The 19,643-nt window shown below is 41.1% G+C and overlaps 1 protein-coding gene across 15 annotated transcripts in view; it reads left to right on the top strand.

The window, feature by feature from the left end:
* The window catches only part of ARID1B (AT-rich interaction domain 1B), a 336,807-nt gene that overhangs the window by 101,410 nt on the left and 215,754 nt on the right, over positions 1 to 19,643 (top strand). For 13 of the 15 annotated variants that reach the window (XM_075087867.1, XM_075087874.1, XM_075087870.1 and 10 more), the window contains exon 4: positions 2,760 to 2,870. In XM_075087867.1, the coding sequence (XP_074943968.1) occupies positions 2,760 to 2,870 (111 nt within the window). Of the gene's footprint in view, positions 1 to 2,759; positions 2,871 to 3,158; positions 10,718 to 13,587; positions 14,103 to 19,643 lie in introns of those variants that run through there. The other 2 variants (XM_075087879.1, XM_075087880.1) reach the window with 2 other exon arrangements.

The following is a 19,643-nucleotide window of genomic DNA, read 5'->3' as shown; positions in this document are numbered from 1 at the left end:
AAAGCCAACCTCTTTGTGAAATACACTATTATTTAATTGTCATTATGTTTAGTATATAAATGGACTGTTTTTATTGGACAGTACATATGTATAAACACATAAAATTATACACACAACGCCATGCATATTTCATCTGGGAGATTCCCATGCCTGCAACTTACTGAGAGCAAACTGATTCTTGACTTCTGAAGAGCCACTTTCCAAGTTTAAAGAGATCCAAGTATCTAAATGGCTTTACAGAGAACATAAGAGTATGCGATCTCATTCCCGTTTGGAATGCACAGGTATCCGCATCGTAACAAACACAGATGTCTGCAGTATTTGTTTCCAAACCTCATCTAGAATTGAGCAAAAAGATTGATTTTTCCACAGTCAGAGAGGAAAGCACTATGAAAATGGTGTATTTAAAAAGGCAAAGGGTGTCATATCCAGGGTTTTTTTATGTGCTCTTCAGTCTGTGGAAAGATGTTTCATAGTCAGTCTTCAAATACCCAGGTAAAAATAAATTCCATTCAACATGCAGTTTTTTCGTGAGAAAGAGTGCTGTCTCTTCCCACCCTCCCTCCAGTCCCCCTGGAAATTTCAGTAGGAAGTGAGGTTAAAATCTTGCAAACATGTGGGAAAAACCATGCTTGGTATTTTGTAAGGAATTAATGGCTCTTGATTTTTTCAAAATATAAAACACGTTTTGCTTCCCAGCAACATCCTGTAGTGTCTGTATGCAAAAAGGAACAATTGTGTTTCTAAAATGACATCTCCTAAATTGAGTATTCCATTTGTCCTTTTTCACGACTCTTGGTATTTCTGGGTGGTTTTTTTTGTTGTTGTTGTTTTAACAAGTGGTTCTTATTTGATGGATTTTTTTAAGAATTAGGAAGAAGAGAGCCAAACGCTGAACTGGAAGTTGAAATCTGGGGTTGCTGGGTTTATTACACATGCCTACCCAGTGACAACCCCTAGTGTGCATGTGTGTGAGTGTGTGTGCGCGCACGCACATTTTTAAATAAAAAGGAAAGCAGAGGTTTGCTCATTTGTTTGCCTATTGTGAAGCTGTCCTGCACCTTTCTACTCCTTTGTACTGGGGTGAAGGCTGCTGAATGGAGGCCTTGTGCCATTTGTTGATTTTAAACCTCACTGTTAATCCACAGGAACCTGCTGGTGTGCGCAGCAGGAGAGCTGTGTGACAAGTGGAAATCTGGGCGGGGGGGAGCGCGGGGGGTCACAGGGGATAATAATCATTCAGCCATCAGCCTTTGTCACCCTTAAGCCTAATTGTTACCCTCTGCTGGTAACCACATTGAAGTGCTGGCCTTTTAAGTGTTTCTTGATTTTACTTGGCACAGGCTTAGGGATAGGATTGTTTATTGCTGGGTTTACATCATATCAGGTTTGCTGGAGTTTGTTTCATTAGCCCCGTTGAATTTTCTGTGTCCCTTAGAATAATGCAGGAGGGTCTAAAGCGACGGAAGGGGCTGAATGGAAACAGTGCGGTTGTTAACAAATTTCCCTCTGTCAGGAGCAGGGCTAAAAACAGAGACAGAAAGCTTTCCTGCTCTGCAAGCCAGCTGCCTCCGAGTCTGTGCGGGAGCAGTAACTGTTGATACGGACACGGGGCTGTCAGGGCAGCCCTTGATAAGCAGCAGCAAGGTGACGTTCAGGCCGCGGTGGGGTGGGGAGGACGGCGTCCCCTGCCCCTTCGTCCTGGGAGCGTGTGCATGCTTTCAGGTACGTGTCAAAACTGAAGCTGTGAGGGTGGCTGAAGCAAACTGAAATGGTAGTAAACTCGGGAGGGGGAGAGGAGAATTAAGCCGTTTAAAAACAACAAAGAAAAACCTTTAAGGTGCGATACCTTTTTCTAGCAGTCAGGAACTGGTTCTCCGGCTTTCCCTGCCAGTTACACATGCTGTAGTAGGTATTGCATTTTCTGTTGTTTTCCTTGGGGAAGTTCGTATAGAAGCTGCTATAGTAGCTAAAATGAAGCCTGAATCTAAGGTTTGCAATGGGCAAGTATCTAACATGTGAAGTAAGCTGTATTGTGGGAGGGGGGATGGCAGGGGGGAGGTTGTTTCGTTGCTCCCCCCACCCCTGTGCGGTGGGTGTTGTGTTAGGCCGTTACCTAAGACTTGCATAAGGAGGAAAATCCCCAGCTTGCTGGTACAGTCTTTGGAGCTACTCTTGATCCAATACACTCGCCTGCTAACCCATCGGACGCAACATGCCTCCAGCAGATGCAGCAACTGTGTTGTGTGCTATGACCTGATAGCCAGTGTTCGAATGTTGTGTCAGCAGTAGTGATGGTAAATCCAGGGTTGTTACGGCAGTGTGATTAGACAGCGTGATTACAATCTTACTTTCATGTCAGTGTTCCACCTTGGCTCAGGATTTCATCAAAAGACTTGAAAATACATCTCAGAGTAGGTCAATGTGTTGGCTGCTTTGTGCTTGCAGCTCTTTCACAGTAAAAGAGGGTCCTTTATTTAGAAGGTTTGTTTTTGTGTGTTCTCCCATGTTCCAGTAGTAGGATTCCCTGCTGCTTGTCAGCGTGTTGCTCTGCTCCTTGGGTTTCTTTACGAACAGCGCAGGTCAATAGCGTTACCTATACCTTCTTGATGGAAGTATCAAGCCCACATAACTAGTAAAATCTTCTAATAAAAAAAAACCCATCAGCACTCAGCTGTTGTTTTTTCACCCTTCTGTGGTGTGGATTTAATTGTAATTTCTAAGTCAGGTTAGTAATTCTGTTATAATTGTTGTTGCAGGACATGTCTCAGGAAGGCTACGGAACCAGATCTCAACCCCCGATGGCCCCAGGAAAGCCTAACCACGAAGACTTGAATCTAATCCAGCAAGAAAGACCATCGAGCTTACCAGTAAGAAACTAATGTTTGTTTCAGTATTTTAAAATGAAAGCCCTTCACAGAGGATTTCATTGCACTTAGGATGAGAAGTATTGAAAGAAGTATTAAATGAGGTTGATCACAAACTGTTTTTAAATATATGGCGAGAACAGACAGCTTGTGTGTGAGTGGACTTAGCTTAGGCTTGTTCTGGTTCAAAATACCACTATTGATGCACATCCATGTTTTGTGTTTGCGCGCACATGTATTTGCATAGAGGAAATGGATTGATTTTTTTTTTTTTTGGTTTGTTTGCTTCAGTTTTAGGAATTCCATACTTGCACAAAACGATCTGGTGAGGAAGAGGCTTTTTCCCCTTTTCGCAGGATTTCAGTACATTCAATAGTTTAGAATACTGCTGCCAGGAGTTATTTGCTCCAAACCCCAAGTATCAGTAATGAGTTTGACATGTTAATTCTGCTGCTATCTGTTACTACAGAAGTGTAAAAATGGGAATGATAGTGATACTTGTACTATGCTGATGTCTTGGTTAGGAGATTATTTTGGATTAATGTTTCTTAGTTTTCTGAGCTCTGTGTATTCTGCTGTGGGAGAAAGTGCGCAAATTACTATACTTTGCAAAGACTGCAGCTACTGCATTTTTGAAGGTCTTATTTCACTGTAATGGACAAAGTACTCCTTAGCCTTGTCTCTGTGTCCCTCTTGGTTTGGGGATTTTGTTGTTTGTTGGTAGTAAAACAGCATGAGTTTAAACCAGCTAGAATATGTTATAAATGATGAAAACTGTTAATAAACTGTGACCTCTGGCTTGTACTAATGTACTGTAAATATATAGGGTATTTCCTGCAGTTCACTGGGTATGTAGTCATTTCCAGTTAGCAAAGGGATCCCTCTGAAAAGTTTACACTGTCAAGACACCAAATGTATGTGTGAAGTCTGGTAGTTCACTGTATATTTTACCTCTGGCACATGGCACTATTGTCAACCCCTAAAAATAGGTCAATAAACATGTTTGTGGCATTTTAAAGTTGTATCTTTGGCACCTAGGGAAGTATATATGCCACAAATTCTTTACATGACGTTTGAGACATGCCTGTCCCAGGAGAAGCTATGGAAACTGGTATAAGAAGATATATCAGTTTGCTTTGAACTAGTATTAATTTGCCAGTTTTTCAGGAGACCTTTTTTAAAAAGACTCGTTTCCCTGAACAGGTCTCAAAAATGAATGCTGTTGATTACCCTTAAAAATAGTAGCTACTGCAGACATTGAACTGTGTTGACAACAACTACCTAGTTTAAAAGCAGTGATAATAAAAGGGACTTTTTACCTCCCAGTTTTTCATGAACAGTGTTTATTAGGGTAGAAAGAAGTACAGTTATTCATCATCTAATGTTCTACTAATTTGCCTGTGGTTTTACTTTAAAAATTGTCCTACTTTTAATCCATGCTGTGTCCTACCTCCATCATGATGATATCTAAGCAGAGTATTGGGTATTATCTGTGTCCCTGAGTGTTTGGTATATTTAGTAGCTCATTATTATTCTAGGTATGAGTAAGCTGGTAGTATTAACAGTGAATGTTAACCATTTTGGCCACATAGGTTAAACTCTAAGTTGGTCCTAAATGCTGTTATTGGGACACTTCATTATTGAAAAGCTTTGATACATAACCAGAGAGCACTTCAAATACTCAAAAACCCTGCTCTTTGGATATGGCAGGGAATGGGGAGGTATTATCATTTTGTATTTTATTTTGGTTTTGGTCTGGGGATTTTTTTGTGGGTTGGTTGGTGGTTTTGTTTTGTTTTTCAAAATTAAAAGCAACTGCAATCCTTCGTATGTGGTGACAATGCTTCTTTTGGTAGTGTAAGCAAACTCCCAAGGAACTCTTACTTCCAAGGAAAATATCATGGAAATTAGGAACAATTCATACATTCCAAGTATGGTGAACATGATAAATGCTTTACTATAACTCTCTTTGGGGTATGGATGGCTTGACCATATAAACATGTTTTTGGTGTTATGTGGTGGTGGGGGTTTTTGGGTTTTGTGGGGGGGTGTTTGGTTTTTTTGTTTTTCTTTTTGCGGGGTTTTGGGGTTTGTGGGTGTGTTTTTTCTTTTTTTCCTGAGGCAAGTGTTCTGTATTCAGTTTTGGGCTGCTTATGAAAACCCATGGTCACTATCCCTTGTTTAGTATTCCTAGTTATAGTGTCATTTTGGGATGCTAAATATGGCTTCTTAAGCTTGTTTCTAAGATAGTGCTGTTCTTGAGGGTAATCAGTCATCTTTGTACAGTGAAGCTTGAAATGACAGTGGTAGTGTTATGCTTTTAATAAAATTTGGTTATGTTTTGTTTCATGGTATCCTGGTATTTATACAATTTGCCCGTTATCTTTTTGTATCTTAAGGGCATTGTGGAAAATCACAGCAGCTACATAGCAAGCTTATACAAGTGTCTAAAAACAACAAAAGAGATGTAATACTAAATGGTGAATGGTGTTCTCTGATGTGGTTTTGAAAAAAGAGTTTCCCTTTGATGGATTTGAAGAGGAACTGGCCACTTTCTGCAGCACTGAATGCTGGCTTGTGTCATCCTTTGGGGGGGAGTTTTTTCAACAGGTTTGTGTCACAGTAAGGACAGCTAAACAGCTCAATAGTTGTTCCGTTTACTTCACACGTTGTATATAAAAGTCCTGGCATGAATGTTCCCATAAAGTTCAAAGCGGACAAATTTGTAATGTGGGTTGGTAACAAATGGTTACAAACAAAATATGGCTTTATTAGCTACTTCTAATGGCCTGACAGATTCTATACAATGCTTGCTTTCCTTCTCCTAACTGCTCTGATATCTGGAGGGTTTGACCTGTGGGTCTCTGACCATGTGGAGTCACAGAGAGCCCAAATGAAAAGTTGCACAGAGTAGTGCTCTGAGCACTTTTGTTGGGGTCACAATTAGAAGGAAATCTCAAGCTTTTGAGAAAACATGGGAGTTGGGGACTCTGTGAAGGAAGGAAGTCATAAACAGAAACTGTTCCCTATTAGAGTGGAGGAATAAAGGGAAGAGAAGCCTGAATGGAAGTGGCTGGAGAACAGCTACTACAGAATGTATTTATTGAGACTTACGGGATAATAGCAAAATACACATTTCTGCTATTGTGAGAAACCTAGAGCAGACTTACAGGAAAAACCTTCTAAGTGATGTATCTGCAAATTTGTTGTTGCAGTAAAGGAGCTTGTGTCAACAGTAGGCTGTGTGTGTCTGAAGACTAATCCTTTATTTTGTCTTTAATGAGAAATTTTGTAAATGCTCACCTTGGGTTGTGCTGATAGAATGAAGAGCAGAAAACATACGTGAATTTGTTTTCTTTTATTGGCATGAGTATGAAAGTCATTTCAGATAGGCACTGGTGGTTTTGCTGTTACTTTGTTTTGTTTTAATAAGGTCCTTTTTTTTGCCCAGTGTCAGGTGTGCTTGTTTGAGGTGTGAGGTCAGATGGCCTACCCAAGTTGCCATGCTTTTGAAACACAGGTTTCTCCTAATTGTGTCTCATTGCAACCTACAGGTAAAGCTCTGTGGCTGCTTGAGCTGTTGTAAGCCAGGGCGGCTGCAGCCCTGCCGTGCCCCACAGCGTGCTGGCTGTGACGTCCCACCTCTTCCACTGTCGCTCCTGCGACTGGCCAGTGGATTTGACTTGGGGAACTGAACCAGCTGAGAAATAATCACTCTTTATTTCTGGATTAGTTTTTGACTGAATCGCTGTGTAATTGCATGGACATCAGTTGTACCTCCGAAGAGGTGATGGGAATCAATAGCTGTGATGGGAAAGGGGACAGTGGGGACTGCAGCAGCTTTGATTTTAGCCACATCCTAAAACACTGTATGATCTTGCTGGAAGGGTTTAAGACTGTGATGCTGTCAGCTGAGACATAGTGGCACAGGAGATCCCAGTGTTCACAGTCGGGCCCTGCAGCAGTCACAGAGCCCCATACAGGCAGAAGACAGTTCATTTCTTTTTGTAAGGTAAGTTTTCTGCAAGTCTACATCCCTGAGTTGTTTAACACAGTCAGTGAGCACAAGCCTGGAGGCATGAGCATGCACAGCTGGAGGCTGCAGTGAAGGTGGGCTTGTGGTGGCCCTCAGCTGCATTGGTGTACGCTGTCGGGATATCATGGCTGTAGTTTTGTAGTGTAGGTTAGGTTCATCTTGTGTTTGCTGGGTGTCATGCAGTGTTGAAGGGGCAAGGTTGTATCTGGAGTTGAGGGAATCGATGCTTCACTAGGTCACTTAGAATTCTGAGTTCATGGATTAATTCTGTGATGTCACTTATTCACTGGGTCTTTTCAAGGTGGTAGAATAATTTCTAGGCAAAAAAATAGTAGCCAGCAATGAAGGTAGAATGCCACTCGTATCTAGTACAATGCCATGACCAGAGAAGTTTGTGGTCCTACAATGTCTAGCTGTATGAGCTTCAGTGTCAGGTAGGTCTCAAATAATACATAGTGTTGCTTGGACAGATGAACTTTTTAAGATGCCAGTTGCCTTGTTTCATTACGCTTGGTACTGTGGAAAACAGTACATCAGCAGTCCCTTCCTGATCTTATTAACTGCTTCACAGTTCTGTTTTACCTCATTTTAATGAGCCTCTAAAGGATGTTTTGAGTGCTGGACAGTCGTTCCTCTGGTTGACACACCTTTTTCATTGTAGAAAGAGGGTACTAAATTAGATTTCAGAGGACCTCTGTTAAGAACTAGTAGTGAACTAAATGCAAGACTAGCTATACTTGGCTCATGGAATAACATCATTTCAGACGCATCTTGATAGGTGCAGGCTGTGAGGAAAATACATGGGATGGTTCGGGAATCCATATTCCCTGTCTCACTTCCAGAATATGAAGTAGCTTGGAAACTCATCTCGAGCAACAGCTCACTCCCTGAACAAATGCCTTTAATGGCTGAAGACTTAATAGACCAGGAAAACAGTTTCCAGCATGCTTTGAGAAACAGTGGTTGAGGGTTAGTAGGGGAGATACCTTTTCTTTTCTCAGAGCCTAGACTACTGGGATGAGCGACTCTGGTGACATTTGTAGAGCGCTTAATCCAGTAAAACCTAATCATGATCAGGGTTGTGGGCACTACCATAATGTAAATATTAATTACCGCTGTAGCCTTTCTGGTAAGGACAAATCAGTACTAAAGGAGAGGTGGGGCAGAAACCCTCTTTTTTTTGTAATCTGTGTTGGATTCTTTGCAGGTAAGCAAATTAGAAAGCTTGATCTAAATTTAAGTGGTATTTTAAAAATCCAGATTATTGCTTTTGATTCAAGAAAGAAGGAGGGGGGGAAACCCTCTAAGTGGATTCTTGGTAATTCTTGGGAGGCAAATGCAGATGCCAGTTGATAGATGCATGTGTAGTACATGACAGCAATTGTTTGCTTCTATTCATGTCTCCATCTGAAAATAACCGTTTGGAGTATGTTAAACCATGAACAAGAAGGAAATGTATGTAATACTTGTGAATTAAATTTTCCATTGTTTTTACATCAAGTAGGATAAGACTGGTGTGCTCTTTCCCACTTTCTTTTCTTTTTTCTGCAATGTTGTAAAATAACTGAATGATCTTGTTTTCCTTTGTTTGGGTCAAGAAATTTTAGCTGAAAATTGTTACTCTGTGAAAGAAGATTATTGACTCAACAAGCCTTCAATTTTCAGTGAATAACACTCCCACCCTCTAGCTTCAGGAACATGTGGTGCATGCATTCTATTTTAAAGTACAGACTGTAATTTAAAACTGAGGCAGTTTGATGCCCCACTGAACTTTGTTTAAGCCTGGAATAAAAGGAAAAAAGCTTCAAGTTGCAAAGAAGTGACTAAGGTTTCTCAAAAAGTTGCTGTTTTTTCCCCAAGTAATTTTAATTCTGAATCAAGTGTAGTTGCTAGCTTTTTTTCTTCTTCTCACCATTCCATGTACTAAACCTGTAGCTAGAACAAGTTTCATTCAACACATATGTATAGAGGTACCAAGTATATGTACCTCAGTGTGTTTCTGAGGTGCAAAAAATGGTCTGTTGTTGGTTCTGCTGCACATACAGATTCTGTTCTGGCCTCCTGTTTGTGTCCGGGTGTCAGTCAGAATAGTGGGTCAAATCGAGTGCGAGCCACTGCAGTGTCGCTGAAGCTGGTGATGTTATCGGAGAAGGAATGAACTTACACTTTGTGTGTCATTGAAAATCTTAGCCCACTGGCTGTTCGTGCATGTTTTACATTTGACTTCAGTGGAGCCAGGATTTCATGTAGGTGATCAAACTGATTCATTGTCCGAGGGTCAACTTGTGTATTCAGTTTAGGTCCTGTTTTTGGGGAAAGGTACAATTAAAGTAGTGCAGAGCAGCCCTGGGCATATGTTGTCCATGTAGGGTTAAACTGAAACGCTGAAACCAAAATTATTGATTCTTGAATTGAGTATTCTTGCTATTAGAATGAAAATTTGTAATGTGAAGAGAAGGTCCTGTTGTTATTCAGTTGTGTTTTGTGCTTTACAGGATTACTTGGTTTTGCTTGATAGGTTGATCACATTTGTTTAAAAGCCAGTGCTACATTGTTACTGAAGTATAAAAACTAATTTCACTAAGTACTGTAAAAAAGATACTTGGCTATTCCATCACTTTTTCTGTTTTCAAAATACTTTACCTTTACAGTATTTACAATATCCCTGTAATAACAAAATTACTACTTTAGGATCTAAGAAAATCTGCAAACGCAAAAAGAAATATTTAGCCTGACCTCTACATGAAACTTACGTGGGAAACCTGCTAAGGGATTGTAGATCCCAGTAGTGGTTAAGGCTGCAAAAACTTGTATTTAAATAGGCCAATGTTGTCCTAAGTGGAATATTCAAGTATTAGTAGCTTTTTCCCTGCAATGTTTTTTGAAGCCATGAGGAGCTGCATCAACGTACTTTATACCTCCAAATACCAGGACAGTATGGGTGTTGATTCAAGAAACTAGATTTAATTTGGATGGTTGAAGCTGCCCGCCCCTAGTTGTTCCCTCCCCCAGAGGCTGCTGCCCCTATAGCGGAGGCGACTGAACTGGCTACCGCAAGCTTTTGGTGGCAAGAACCACTAAAGCTTGCGCTTGAAATGAGAGGCAAGCTGAAAGCCCCCAAGGCTACTTTAATATGCAAGGCTGTAAACCCTAGTAGTGCGGGTGCCTCTGCATGGGTGGCTCAGATGTACCTGCTGCAGGGGCAGTAACTGCACTAGTCGCCCTAAATTTCCAAGTCAATGCCTTTAGGTTCTGCATTTGGGAATCTAACTCTAAAATGGTACATTTTTTTGGATTTGGGGAATTTATTTCTTGAACGTTTTACACAATGTGTGTATGTACATACAGTGTGTATAAAAGTGTGCACGTCTTATCGGCTTGGTTATTTGTAAATTTTGAGTTGATAGCATACTATAAATTCCAGAGCTTAATATATTCACTGGTGCGTGTCTTTCTTCATGCCTGTGTGAACATTGGGATTACGACGCAGAAAGTAAAACAAAAGAGTATTACTCACTTGAATACCATTTCAGGAAGTACCTGAGACACTGTAAATGTTTTTTCTTTCTCTTATTTTTACCACAAGTATTCCTGTAAGATAGGAATTTTTCTTCCGGAATGACTCCTTTACCTGTGCTCACCAACCACTGTGAAATGTGACCTTGGCTTCATAACCTTGGCTAAACACAGTCAAAACTCATTCTGACCAGCAACATCTGAAGCCTGGTAGTAGATGCCTTTGTTTTTTTTCTTCTACCACCCATTCCTGTTGGCTGGGGATGTGTTGGCTTCTGGTGCTATTGCTGCAACTTCCATGTTAAAAAAAAAAAACAACAAAACCAACCCGTTAGCAGTCTTTGATGTGAAGCTCACTTCTGAGTGCTGCTGGTCAGCTTGCTGTTTCTGCGCAAGCAGATGTTTGTGTAGTCACGGTCAATAGTGCTAAGATTAGGCCAGGTTTCACAGTGCTTTGTCTGATTGTTTATGGTGTATCCATAACTGCTGGGGATTTTAGGCACCATCATTGTGCAAATGGAAAGCATTTGTCGTGTATTATTTGTTTTGTAGTACTACATTGGAATCCTGATAGTGTCACGTGTTTTGCTTTACTTTTTTGAAGTTTGAAACAGGTTTTTAAATTTCTCTCAAATGTGTTTTCTTGAAACCCGATGTCTTGTAATGCTTAAGCCTCTGAAACCTTCTTTCCTTTGCTGGAGCCATACATCTTAGATTCACTACAAAGCCTTTGCTTGAAGGCAGCAATTCATGGTGGCTTTTTATAGGATCTGTGCTGTATATGAGAAGTGCTTCTGAGGTGTGTCACGTGTAAATGGGCTTCCATTATAAATTTACCTTTAAAAAGAATACACACACATATGCACACACTTTAAATGATGGGGGCGTTCTGCATTTGTCTTTGGAAGGCACTACACTTAAACTCACTGCATCAGTTTTCCTTGATGTCATGCAGATGATTCTGTGCCTTTTTCCACACAATTCCAAACACAATTATGCTCCCACAGGACTTCATAAAGAGGGTCCTGTTTGGAATGTCAATGTAATTTTGGGGGGTGAAGCATCATAGTCCTTTGAAACCAAGATAGAAAAGCTGATAACATCAGCAAAAGGCTACTTTCAGTTCCCAGTGTTCAGGCTTTTCATCTTTTTCCTTCCATGTAAACAATTGCAGATGACCCTTTTAATTATCTCAGCCTGTGACATGAGACTTACTGTGTTAAATTAGAATTAGGACCTGAATTTTGAGGCACATTTGAATAATTGCATTAGTATAGGAAAATATGCCATTCTGGATCATTTATTTCACATCATAGTTAAGTGGCGTTAATTTATAACTGAATGTGTGGTGTTGGGTTTGGGGTTTTTTTTCCCCCTTTCAAGATGGAAGTTCACTTAATTTATCTTCCACCGTACTATTGAAGTTATCATTTTGGGAAGTAGTATAGCGATAAGCATACATGAGAGTTTGTATTTATATATTTGTATGTAGTAATACAGTATGCGTCAGTAAGCTTTAGTCAGGTTTGCTGAATACACAGTAGTGGACCTAGTTATGGCAACAAAGCTTATTTCATGCCAAAGCGTGAGGTGGACACTCATGTGTGCATTTATAGTATCACAGAGGATGAATTTTAGCAATGCATTTTGTGCAAAAGGTAATGAAAGAGATCTAAAACATTATTATTTTTGTTTCCTAAACTGCAAACTATACAATGGCCACTGCTTGTTTTTGAAAAGTATGGAAATAAAGGAACTGGAAGTGATCTGAGATTTATAGGCTCACTTGTTAAAATCAAAATAACTTAGCAAGGTTCTATAGGTAATGGATTAAGTACAGGCATTGACCCTAGTGAACTAATTCATGATGGTACAGGATGTAACTTAATGCAAACTGTTATCTTTTGTTTCTAGACTTTTCTAGTGAACTGAAAGCCTTACTAGTCTTTCATATGATACTGCAGTGGTGATGGAAGAAAACCTCCAGAGTATCTCCTTCCCATACTTAATATACAGACCATGTCAAGATTTCAATAATAGGGCTTAATGAAAACTTCATAATAACCTAATTTCTTCCATCCTGTTTATTGTATTGTTAGATGCCTACATGAAAGTAGGAAAAACGTAAAGTTGTTCAGTGCAGCTTTCTTCAGGATTTATTGAAACAAGGCTGTAAAATTTTAGAATCTGTGTTTGGTTTTCTTAATAAGTAACACCTCATAGTTGTGGCTTCATTTGGATTCCCTCACAGTTCAATTTCTCTCCATCTTCATTCTTTTCCTTTGTTTTGCTTGTGCCTTTAAAGATGACTTAGGAAGACCATATATACACACCAGTGGTGCTTTTAAATGACTGCTGATTCTTCCTGCATGGCTCGTTAGCCATTTTGCCCCGTTTGAAATCACAGCAACAGCCTTTTTGTTCCTATTCTGAGGTAGGATGAAGTACAGGAATTTTTTTGGCTCTGGAAGTCTTTGGCTGCTTCTGGCCACAGGGTTATTCCAGTGCTCAGACCGCAGCTCGGCATGAGAGGGGCCATTCGGGCTACCTACAGAGTTGTCTTTCTCCTCTGCAAAGAAACAGAGGTCAGATATCAGATCCTATGAAATGCTGAGAAATGCACCCATGCACATACTCACATGTACTTCCAAACATCTTAGCTCTTTAATTTTTGCTAGTTAGAACCGGTGATTTCTAGTGCCTGCCTCTTAATGCCTGTATTCACAGTAGTACAGGTCAGATTGAAGTCAATCCTGTAAATCCTTTACCTTATTTTTGCCAGAAAAACAAACTTTCCCCTCCTGTATAATAATTTTGATCACTTGACCTGCATTTCCATGGAGACATGATCAGAGGGCTATGTCAGCTAGCCACGCAGGCTAAGAGCTATCTTTTGTCACTTACAGTGTGCAGTGAAACTACAGATTTGAAGAGTAATTAAAGGGCCTATAGACTGACACCTTTTTTTCCCACCACCACCCATGTATATTAAAAATATAACTTGGAAACAAAACATGTGATCAGCCACGCAAAGGGTTTTTAAAAAAATTTTATTTAAAAGAAAAAACAAACAAAACCCCCAACCTTCTTCAGTCTTTAACTTTTAAAATTGTTACTTTTCCAGCAATTTAAGACATTCCATTTACCCGTCTATGTATATTTCCACAGGCTCCTGATTCCTGTATGCATAGTTTAGATGACATGGACTCAGTTTTGTCAACAGGCGAATTTCGTCGCCCACAGAACTCATACGCTCATGAGTAAACAAGTGCAGATTGGGCACATAATGCTTCTCCAAGTTCAGTCTGGGGTTACTGGTTAAGGGTCACGCACAGGATCCAGCACTCATGCTTGTGAGCAGTATGTACCTCCCATCTTACCAGGGTGAGTGACAAAAGCTCACAGCAAGCACTGGCCCACGTTCCACCGTGGACCAGGAGAACGTGGTTCAGGGCATGGTGTGGTGGTGTGTGCTGCTGCTCACCCAGCAGCACCCGCACCCAGCCAGCTAAAGGGCCGGCATGTAATCTGACGCTGAAGCATGTGCATGGGTGGTGTGTTCGTGTTTGCTGGCTGACTAGGGTGCTTTGTACTGCTGTATTTGGGGCTTTAGTCGCTGAACGTGCCTGGGCTCTCTCAGGTGGGAAGGTGCCTTTCTGCTAAGGATACGAAAGCTTCCTCATCTGGCAAGAGGGAAGCAAAGTGTCTCAATTTCTGCAGAATAGGGTTAGTTTCCCTTCAGACTAGGTAATAACCAAGTTACGAATGTAATGCCATTTAGATTTTATGTATCTCTGTATTATAAACATTAAAAAAAAACCAACTTCAAGGCGTTGGGTTGTTCAAGGATCTGTCTTCTCTGTAGCTCCTCTGTCTCCTCTCTGAGGGGTTCACAGGGAGTAACCCAACTTTAGTCAACTGAAAGAGAGTATATTCGTTTTATCTTGGTTTTGGCACATGGCTGTGATGCTGCGGGAAACATGGCACCTCAGAGAAGAAGAACGGCACTCCCTTCTGAAGACTCGGTGAAGCGGATTTAAAAAACAACACATCTGAGCTCAGAAGCGTGGCTTCCTGGGCAGCGCACCACACAGGACTGCAAGGCCCGCTCTATAGATTGATTTCTAAGTGGATATTTTTGTCACGCTTAATAAGAGCATATTGATGAGACAACAGTGTATAGGCTAAGTTAAGGTCTGTTTTTTCTGCACTACTATTACCCTTTACAGCCACTATCCACATACTGGCAAAACTTGAGAGTGAGCTTTCCCCTCCCTGTGAGGGTTTTCTCCACTGCACTTACGTTGCAAGTATCCCCGCTCTTTTCACGGAGGACGAAAAAGCAAAGACGACTCTGTTGTTGTTGGGATGACACTACAAAATTAAAAGCGTGTTGATTCAGCGATCTCAGGTCTTCCCTCCTCCTGGCCGGGCGAAGGGGCTCGGCTTCCGCAGCCACCCGCTCCCGGCCCGGAGTGGCGCCCGGCAAAGGCGGCGGTGGGAGCTCCGCGAGGTGGTTTGGGGAGGCCCCCCGGAGCGCCCGCCCTGCCCCGCGGAGCCGGCGGAGGGGAAGGGCGCCGGGCGCCGTGCCCGCTGTCGCCGGGCTCGAAGCGAGGACGGGCAGGGCCCCGCGCCCTGCGCCTTCCCTCAGCCCGGGTCCGCGGGGCGGGGAGGCTCCCGGGGCTGGGCGGGCGGCGGTTCGGGCCGCCTCGAAACCGTCCTGGGCTTTTTATAATTGATCGTGAGCTGACACCGCCCGGGCAGAAAGCTCTCACCGCTCCCTCTGGCTGCTGGAAGTCTGAAATTACATCTTTGTCTTTGAAGTCGGGCGCACTGTTAGCGTCGCCATGGCGACGGGGCGGGTAATGGCCTCCGCCGAGCGGAGGCTGGTATTTAGCGCCGAGCGCGGCCCTGCACAAGGCCTCGCTCTCCAGAGCGGTTACTGAACTGTCCCCTCTTAGAAAATGTTTAAAAATTGCTTTTTTACATGGCCTTACCAGATTAATAGTCATGGTTTATTTCGTTTTAACTGCAAGGATAAAAGCAGTACTCCATTAAATGGGTAGCTTTTTTTTTTTCCTCCTCCTTTGGTTTATGCATTATTAACACAAGCTTTCCTGTTTTGCTTGTAACATTTTATAGGCTCTTTCAAACATGTAGTCAGATTTGCTCTGTTGCTCTTTTATTTTTCAGGACTTAACCCTTTCTGTCCTTAATCGTGCCTTGAAAAACTTGGAGGGAAGGCTTGAGCAGTTCTGGCTGCTGCCGTTTAACATGTTTGAAAACACAAAAAGGTTATGTCTTTTTTCCCTCCTTTACAATTTTTGAAGTGTTCTGTGTTTTTGAAACCTTCTACAAGGGGGTGCAGATGGGTCTGTTCTTGTCATTTAATTGAAGCAGATGCTGAAGTCAGCACACATGAGTGTTGATAGCATTGTGAAGGGTTCAAGTCAAAGTATTTTGGTCTTGTGTTTTAATTTGTGTGCCCGTCTTCTCTTCTGCCCTTAGTGTTGTCACCCCACTATCTGTACCTATAGTGTTTTTTTGGTAGCCTTCAAAAGAGACATACTTCATGGTTAGAGGACCGGGGACCAAAAAATCCGGAATCATCCCAGGAACAGAGCATTTACCCCCACCGCCTTCCTCTTCAACACAGAGCCAGTGAAATACATCTAGACAAGTAGAAGTGTTGTTATAAACATAAGCTGCAGGCTTTGTTTCACTTTTCCAGTGCTTTAAAATATAGCTTTCATTTTAGTCTCTAGTAAGAGGCATATATCCAAGTGCAGTCAAGTGCTGTGGATACAGGGATTCAGTTGTCCCTGCCGACACAAATGGTCTCTCTGATTAAAAACTCAGAGGCTAACAAGCAGACCTGGAATTCATAATTCGCCCCAAACTTCTCTCCCCCGCCCCCCCCCCCTTTTTTTAAACTATTAATTTGTTGTTATGGGGTGCTTATTGGCAGCTTGCTTTGCCATCTGTATCTATCACAGATCCTGTTCTAAACGCTTCCAAGGACATCTCAGGAAGACGCAAATGTTATTAAATTTTTGTCCTTTTTTTGAAGTGATGTCATATAGCAATGTTGGTGTAAATGGTACCTCTTGTGGGATGGACTTTCATCTTCTGGACAGCAGACTGAGGCTTTGAGATGTATTTTACCTATCCTGCTGGGCTGTATACTGTGCTCAGGTCTCTGAGCAGGGAAGTTGCATGTGTGGGCCTCCTGCTCTCCCCCCACAGGTCCACCTTCAGCCCTCAGTGTCTCAAAGCTCCACGTTTGTTCCTGCATGCAACTGTTCACCCATGTGACTCCACAAGCACCTTCGGTAAATAGAACTGCTTCTAAAACTTGAGTGAAATACATTTCCTACTTCAGGGCGGCCCTGGGGTGGATGAAAGATGGATAGTCATCTCAACTCCCTGACCACCCGAGACCAGCTCAAAGTCCATCCCTACTCTTGGCCAACAGTGGCTGCAAGTTGTGTTGTGGCCCAGCCTGGAGTCAGTGTGCTATAGTGTTGGTGAATGTGGCAATAACATACAGGGTTTTTAAAGTTTTTTTTTTTCCTTCTATACATACAGTTTTTTAAATTCTGTGTGTGTGGTTTGTGTTTTGTTTGTTTGTTTGTGGGTTTGTTTTTTTTTTAAAGGCAGTTCTGGCAAATCTGCTCCAAGTGTGGATACAGTATTGTACAACTGCATATATTACATAGGCTGGACTAGAGGTTTACTCTCAACTCCTGGTTTTGTGGGTATGAATTTCATCCTTAGGAGTTGCATTCCCCTTAAATCTGCAAATTCTGGGAATATTAGACAAAACAGTTTACATTCTATTAACAAGAAATTACTACTTGCTTACAAAACAGGCGTATCTTTATCTGCACAGGGCTTTTTAAAGTTGCTTCTTAATCTTTTTTCATTTTTTAATCACTAAATAAACATGTTTCAGCAGTTGCTGCATGTGAAACCAAAACCTGGACATGGGCAAAAAGCAAACACACTACACTAATTTTCATTAGCATATCCTATCTTATAGAACATTTATTTTTTCATCTCCTTGTAAATTGATTTTTCACGTGCTTGTGACTGATATTTGAACTGTGTGTTTGTAGTAACTGACTTATGTAAAAGCCAGGTCCTAGATCTCCCAACATGAATATATTATAGAGGTGACCTAGTGGGTCCATAGTTAAGGTTGCACAGAGTTTTCACTTAAAACGATGTTTAAATCCCTTAATTAAACATTAAAACTCGCACAAATTCTCAAACATGGACTGTTTCAATAAAGAAGATAAACTTTAATTATTTAGGTACTCAATGTTCTTCTTAGTGCTGTATTTGCAGAATTCAGAACAACTTAAAATTATTCCTTCCTCAGGTTTTTCCAGAGCTCCTAGTATTTTCACTTTCTCTGTTCTTTTATTTTTATTTTTTTTAAAACCTTTTGGCTAAGCCTTTCATGGCTGTAAGCTGTCACATCTCTGTTGACTTCATAAAACTATGTCAACTTACATAAAATAATTTAACGAAAACCAGTTCAGCTTTAATTATAATAATGATGCATGATTCAGAAAAACATACAGAAGACATAAGATGAGAAATCTCTGTATATTCTGTTAGTTTTTGGCATGGGAGTGAAACAGTATATTGGTTATTTGTAGCTGATACCAGTCTTTGACACCAGTGATTTGGAATGAGAAGGAAAGACTAGAGAGCCTCTTTAAAAGAGAAATACCACATGGAAGCAAAATCCAGACTTACACTTAAACACCAGTAACATCTCTTCTGTACAGGTGGTTATTTCCAAGTCAGTCGATGAACAACAGCCAAATTGGTGTAAACTTCCTTCTACTTTTCCCCATCTCCTTGTTCATTGAGGACCCAGTTAAAACTTCGTTGAAATTAGTCTTTTCACTGATTTCAGTGAGTTTTGGATTAGGCGGATTGATTCTTATGTTCATTCTACAAGTTGTCACCCTCTTCCTCCATATTAACATCTGTTTCGAGCCTTTTTCTTCGGACAGGGTCTGCAAACCTGCTGTATACAGCTGTGTAAGCTGTACCTGTAGTGACCAGCAACTACAACTCTTCTTGGTAGCGCTTCCAGCCTTCTGCTGAGCTATAATCACATTCTTCAGCACAGGTGGAAGTCTGGCTGAAAACAATACATTTGCAAACCATACATAAATGAAGAAAAATTCCTTTAGAAAGCTATGTAACTTGTATAAGTAGTAACTATATTCAGACCCCTTAGCCTCCAGCTATTCCTCTAACTAGCTGGAAATAAAGACAAAATGAAGGAAAACCCCGTACTCTTCATTAGCTTGTGGTTTATGGAAAGTTTTTTGTTTTGTTTTGTTTTAAGGCTTTTAGATCAGGATCTGTTTTCCCGTCGTTTTCAGCTGACTGCCATTGTTGTCATATATACATATTAGTTCAGGTCTCCTGTCCATTGAAACATCGCAGCTAGTACTTGATTATCTTTGAAAAAATTCTTGTCCTGTTACCAGCAGCAGCTAGGGTCTACAAAAATACTTACATGAAAAAGCATTGTTTCAGAGCACGCTTGTTCTTGAGTTTGAAAAACACAAGCACTGTATCCTGAGATTGCATACCAATACCATAAAAATTCAAAATTACTTATTAATTTGAAGAATTACTTATTGCTTTAGCCATTGGATGAAGAGTGAAATTCACAGGAAGTTCTTATTGTCTCCGACACGTTGAGTGGGTTCTTAAGCTCTTCCAGAGTAGGGATTGATATTTGGGAAGTGAAACGGCTTGTTGCACTTGCACACTGCAAGGTTCATGTGGAAAGGCACGTGAACAGAAGCTACTGGGCCTGAAATGCTCCATTGTTGGTGATGGTCTTGCATTTTATTGACTCTGCTGTGTGTATACTTTAGCAATGTGAAACAAAGCATAGTGGGGAGGAATACCTGAGAGCAGATCGTAGTGAAATGTGGAGAGTCTGATTTATATGTGTTGGGATCTTTGGTAACAGTACCATCTAGTAGTAGTTTTATAATTTTGGGGGCTTGCTAGCCTGTGCACATTCTCTTAATTCTTTTTTTTTTTGGGGGGGGAGGGGAACATTAAAAAAACCAGATCCAAGCACAGTATATACATAGTGACAGCAAGGGGTTAAAGAGATGTAATTATGCGTTCTTCAGTAAGTGTTCTGCAGTCAGCAGTACAGCAAGGATTTTATAGAAGCT

This window comes from Phalacrocorax aristotelis, chromosome 3 (assembly GCF_949628215.1).
Source record: "Phalacrocorax aristotelis chromosome 3, bGulAri2.1, whole genome shotgun sequence".
NCBI classification, from domain to species: Eukaryota; Metazoa; Chordata; class Aves; order Suliformes; family Phalacrocoracidae; genus Phalacrocorax; species Phalacrocorax aristotelis.
Note: the sequence above shows the minus strand (reverse complement) of the source record. Positions and strands in the feature narration are given on the sequence as shown.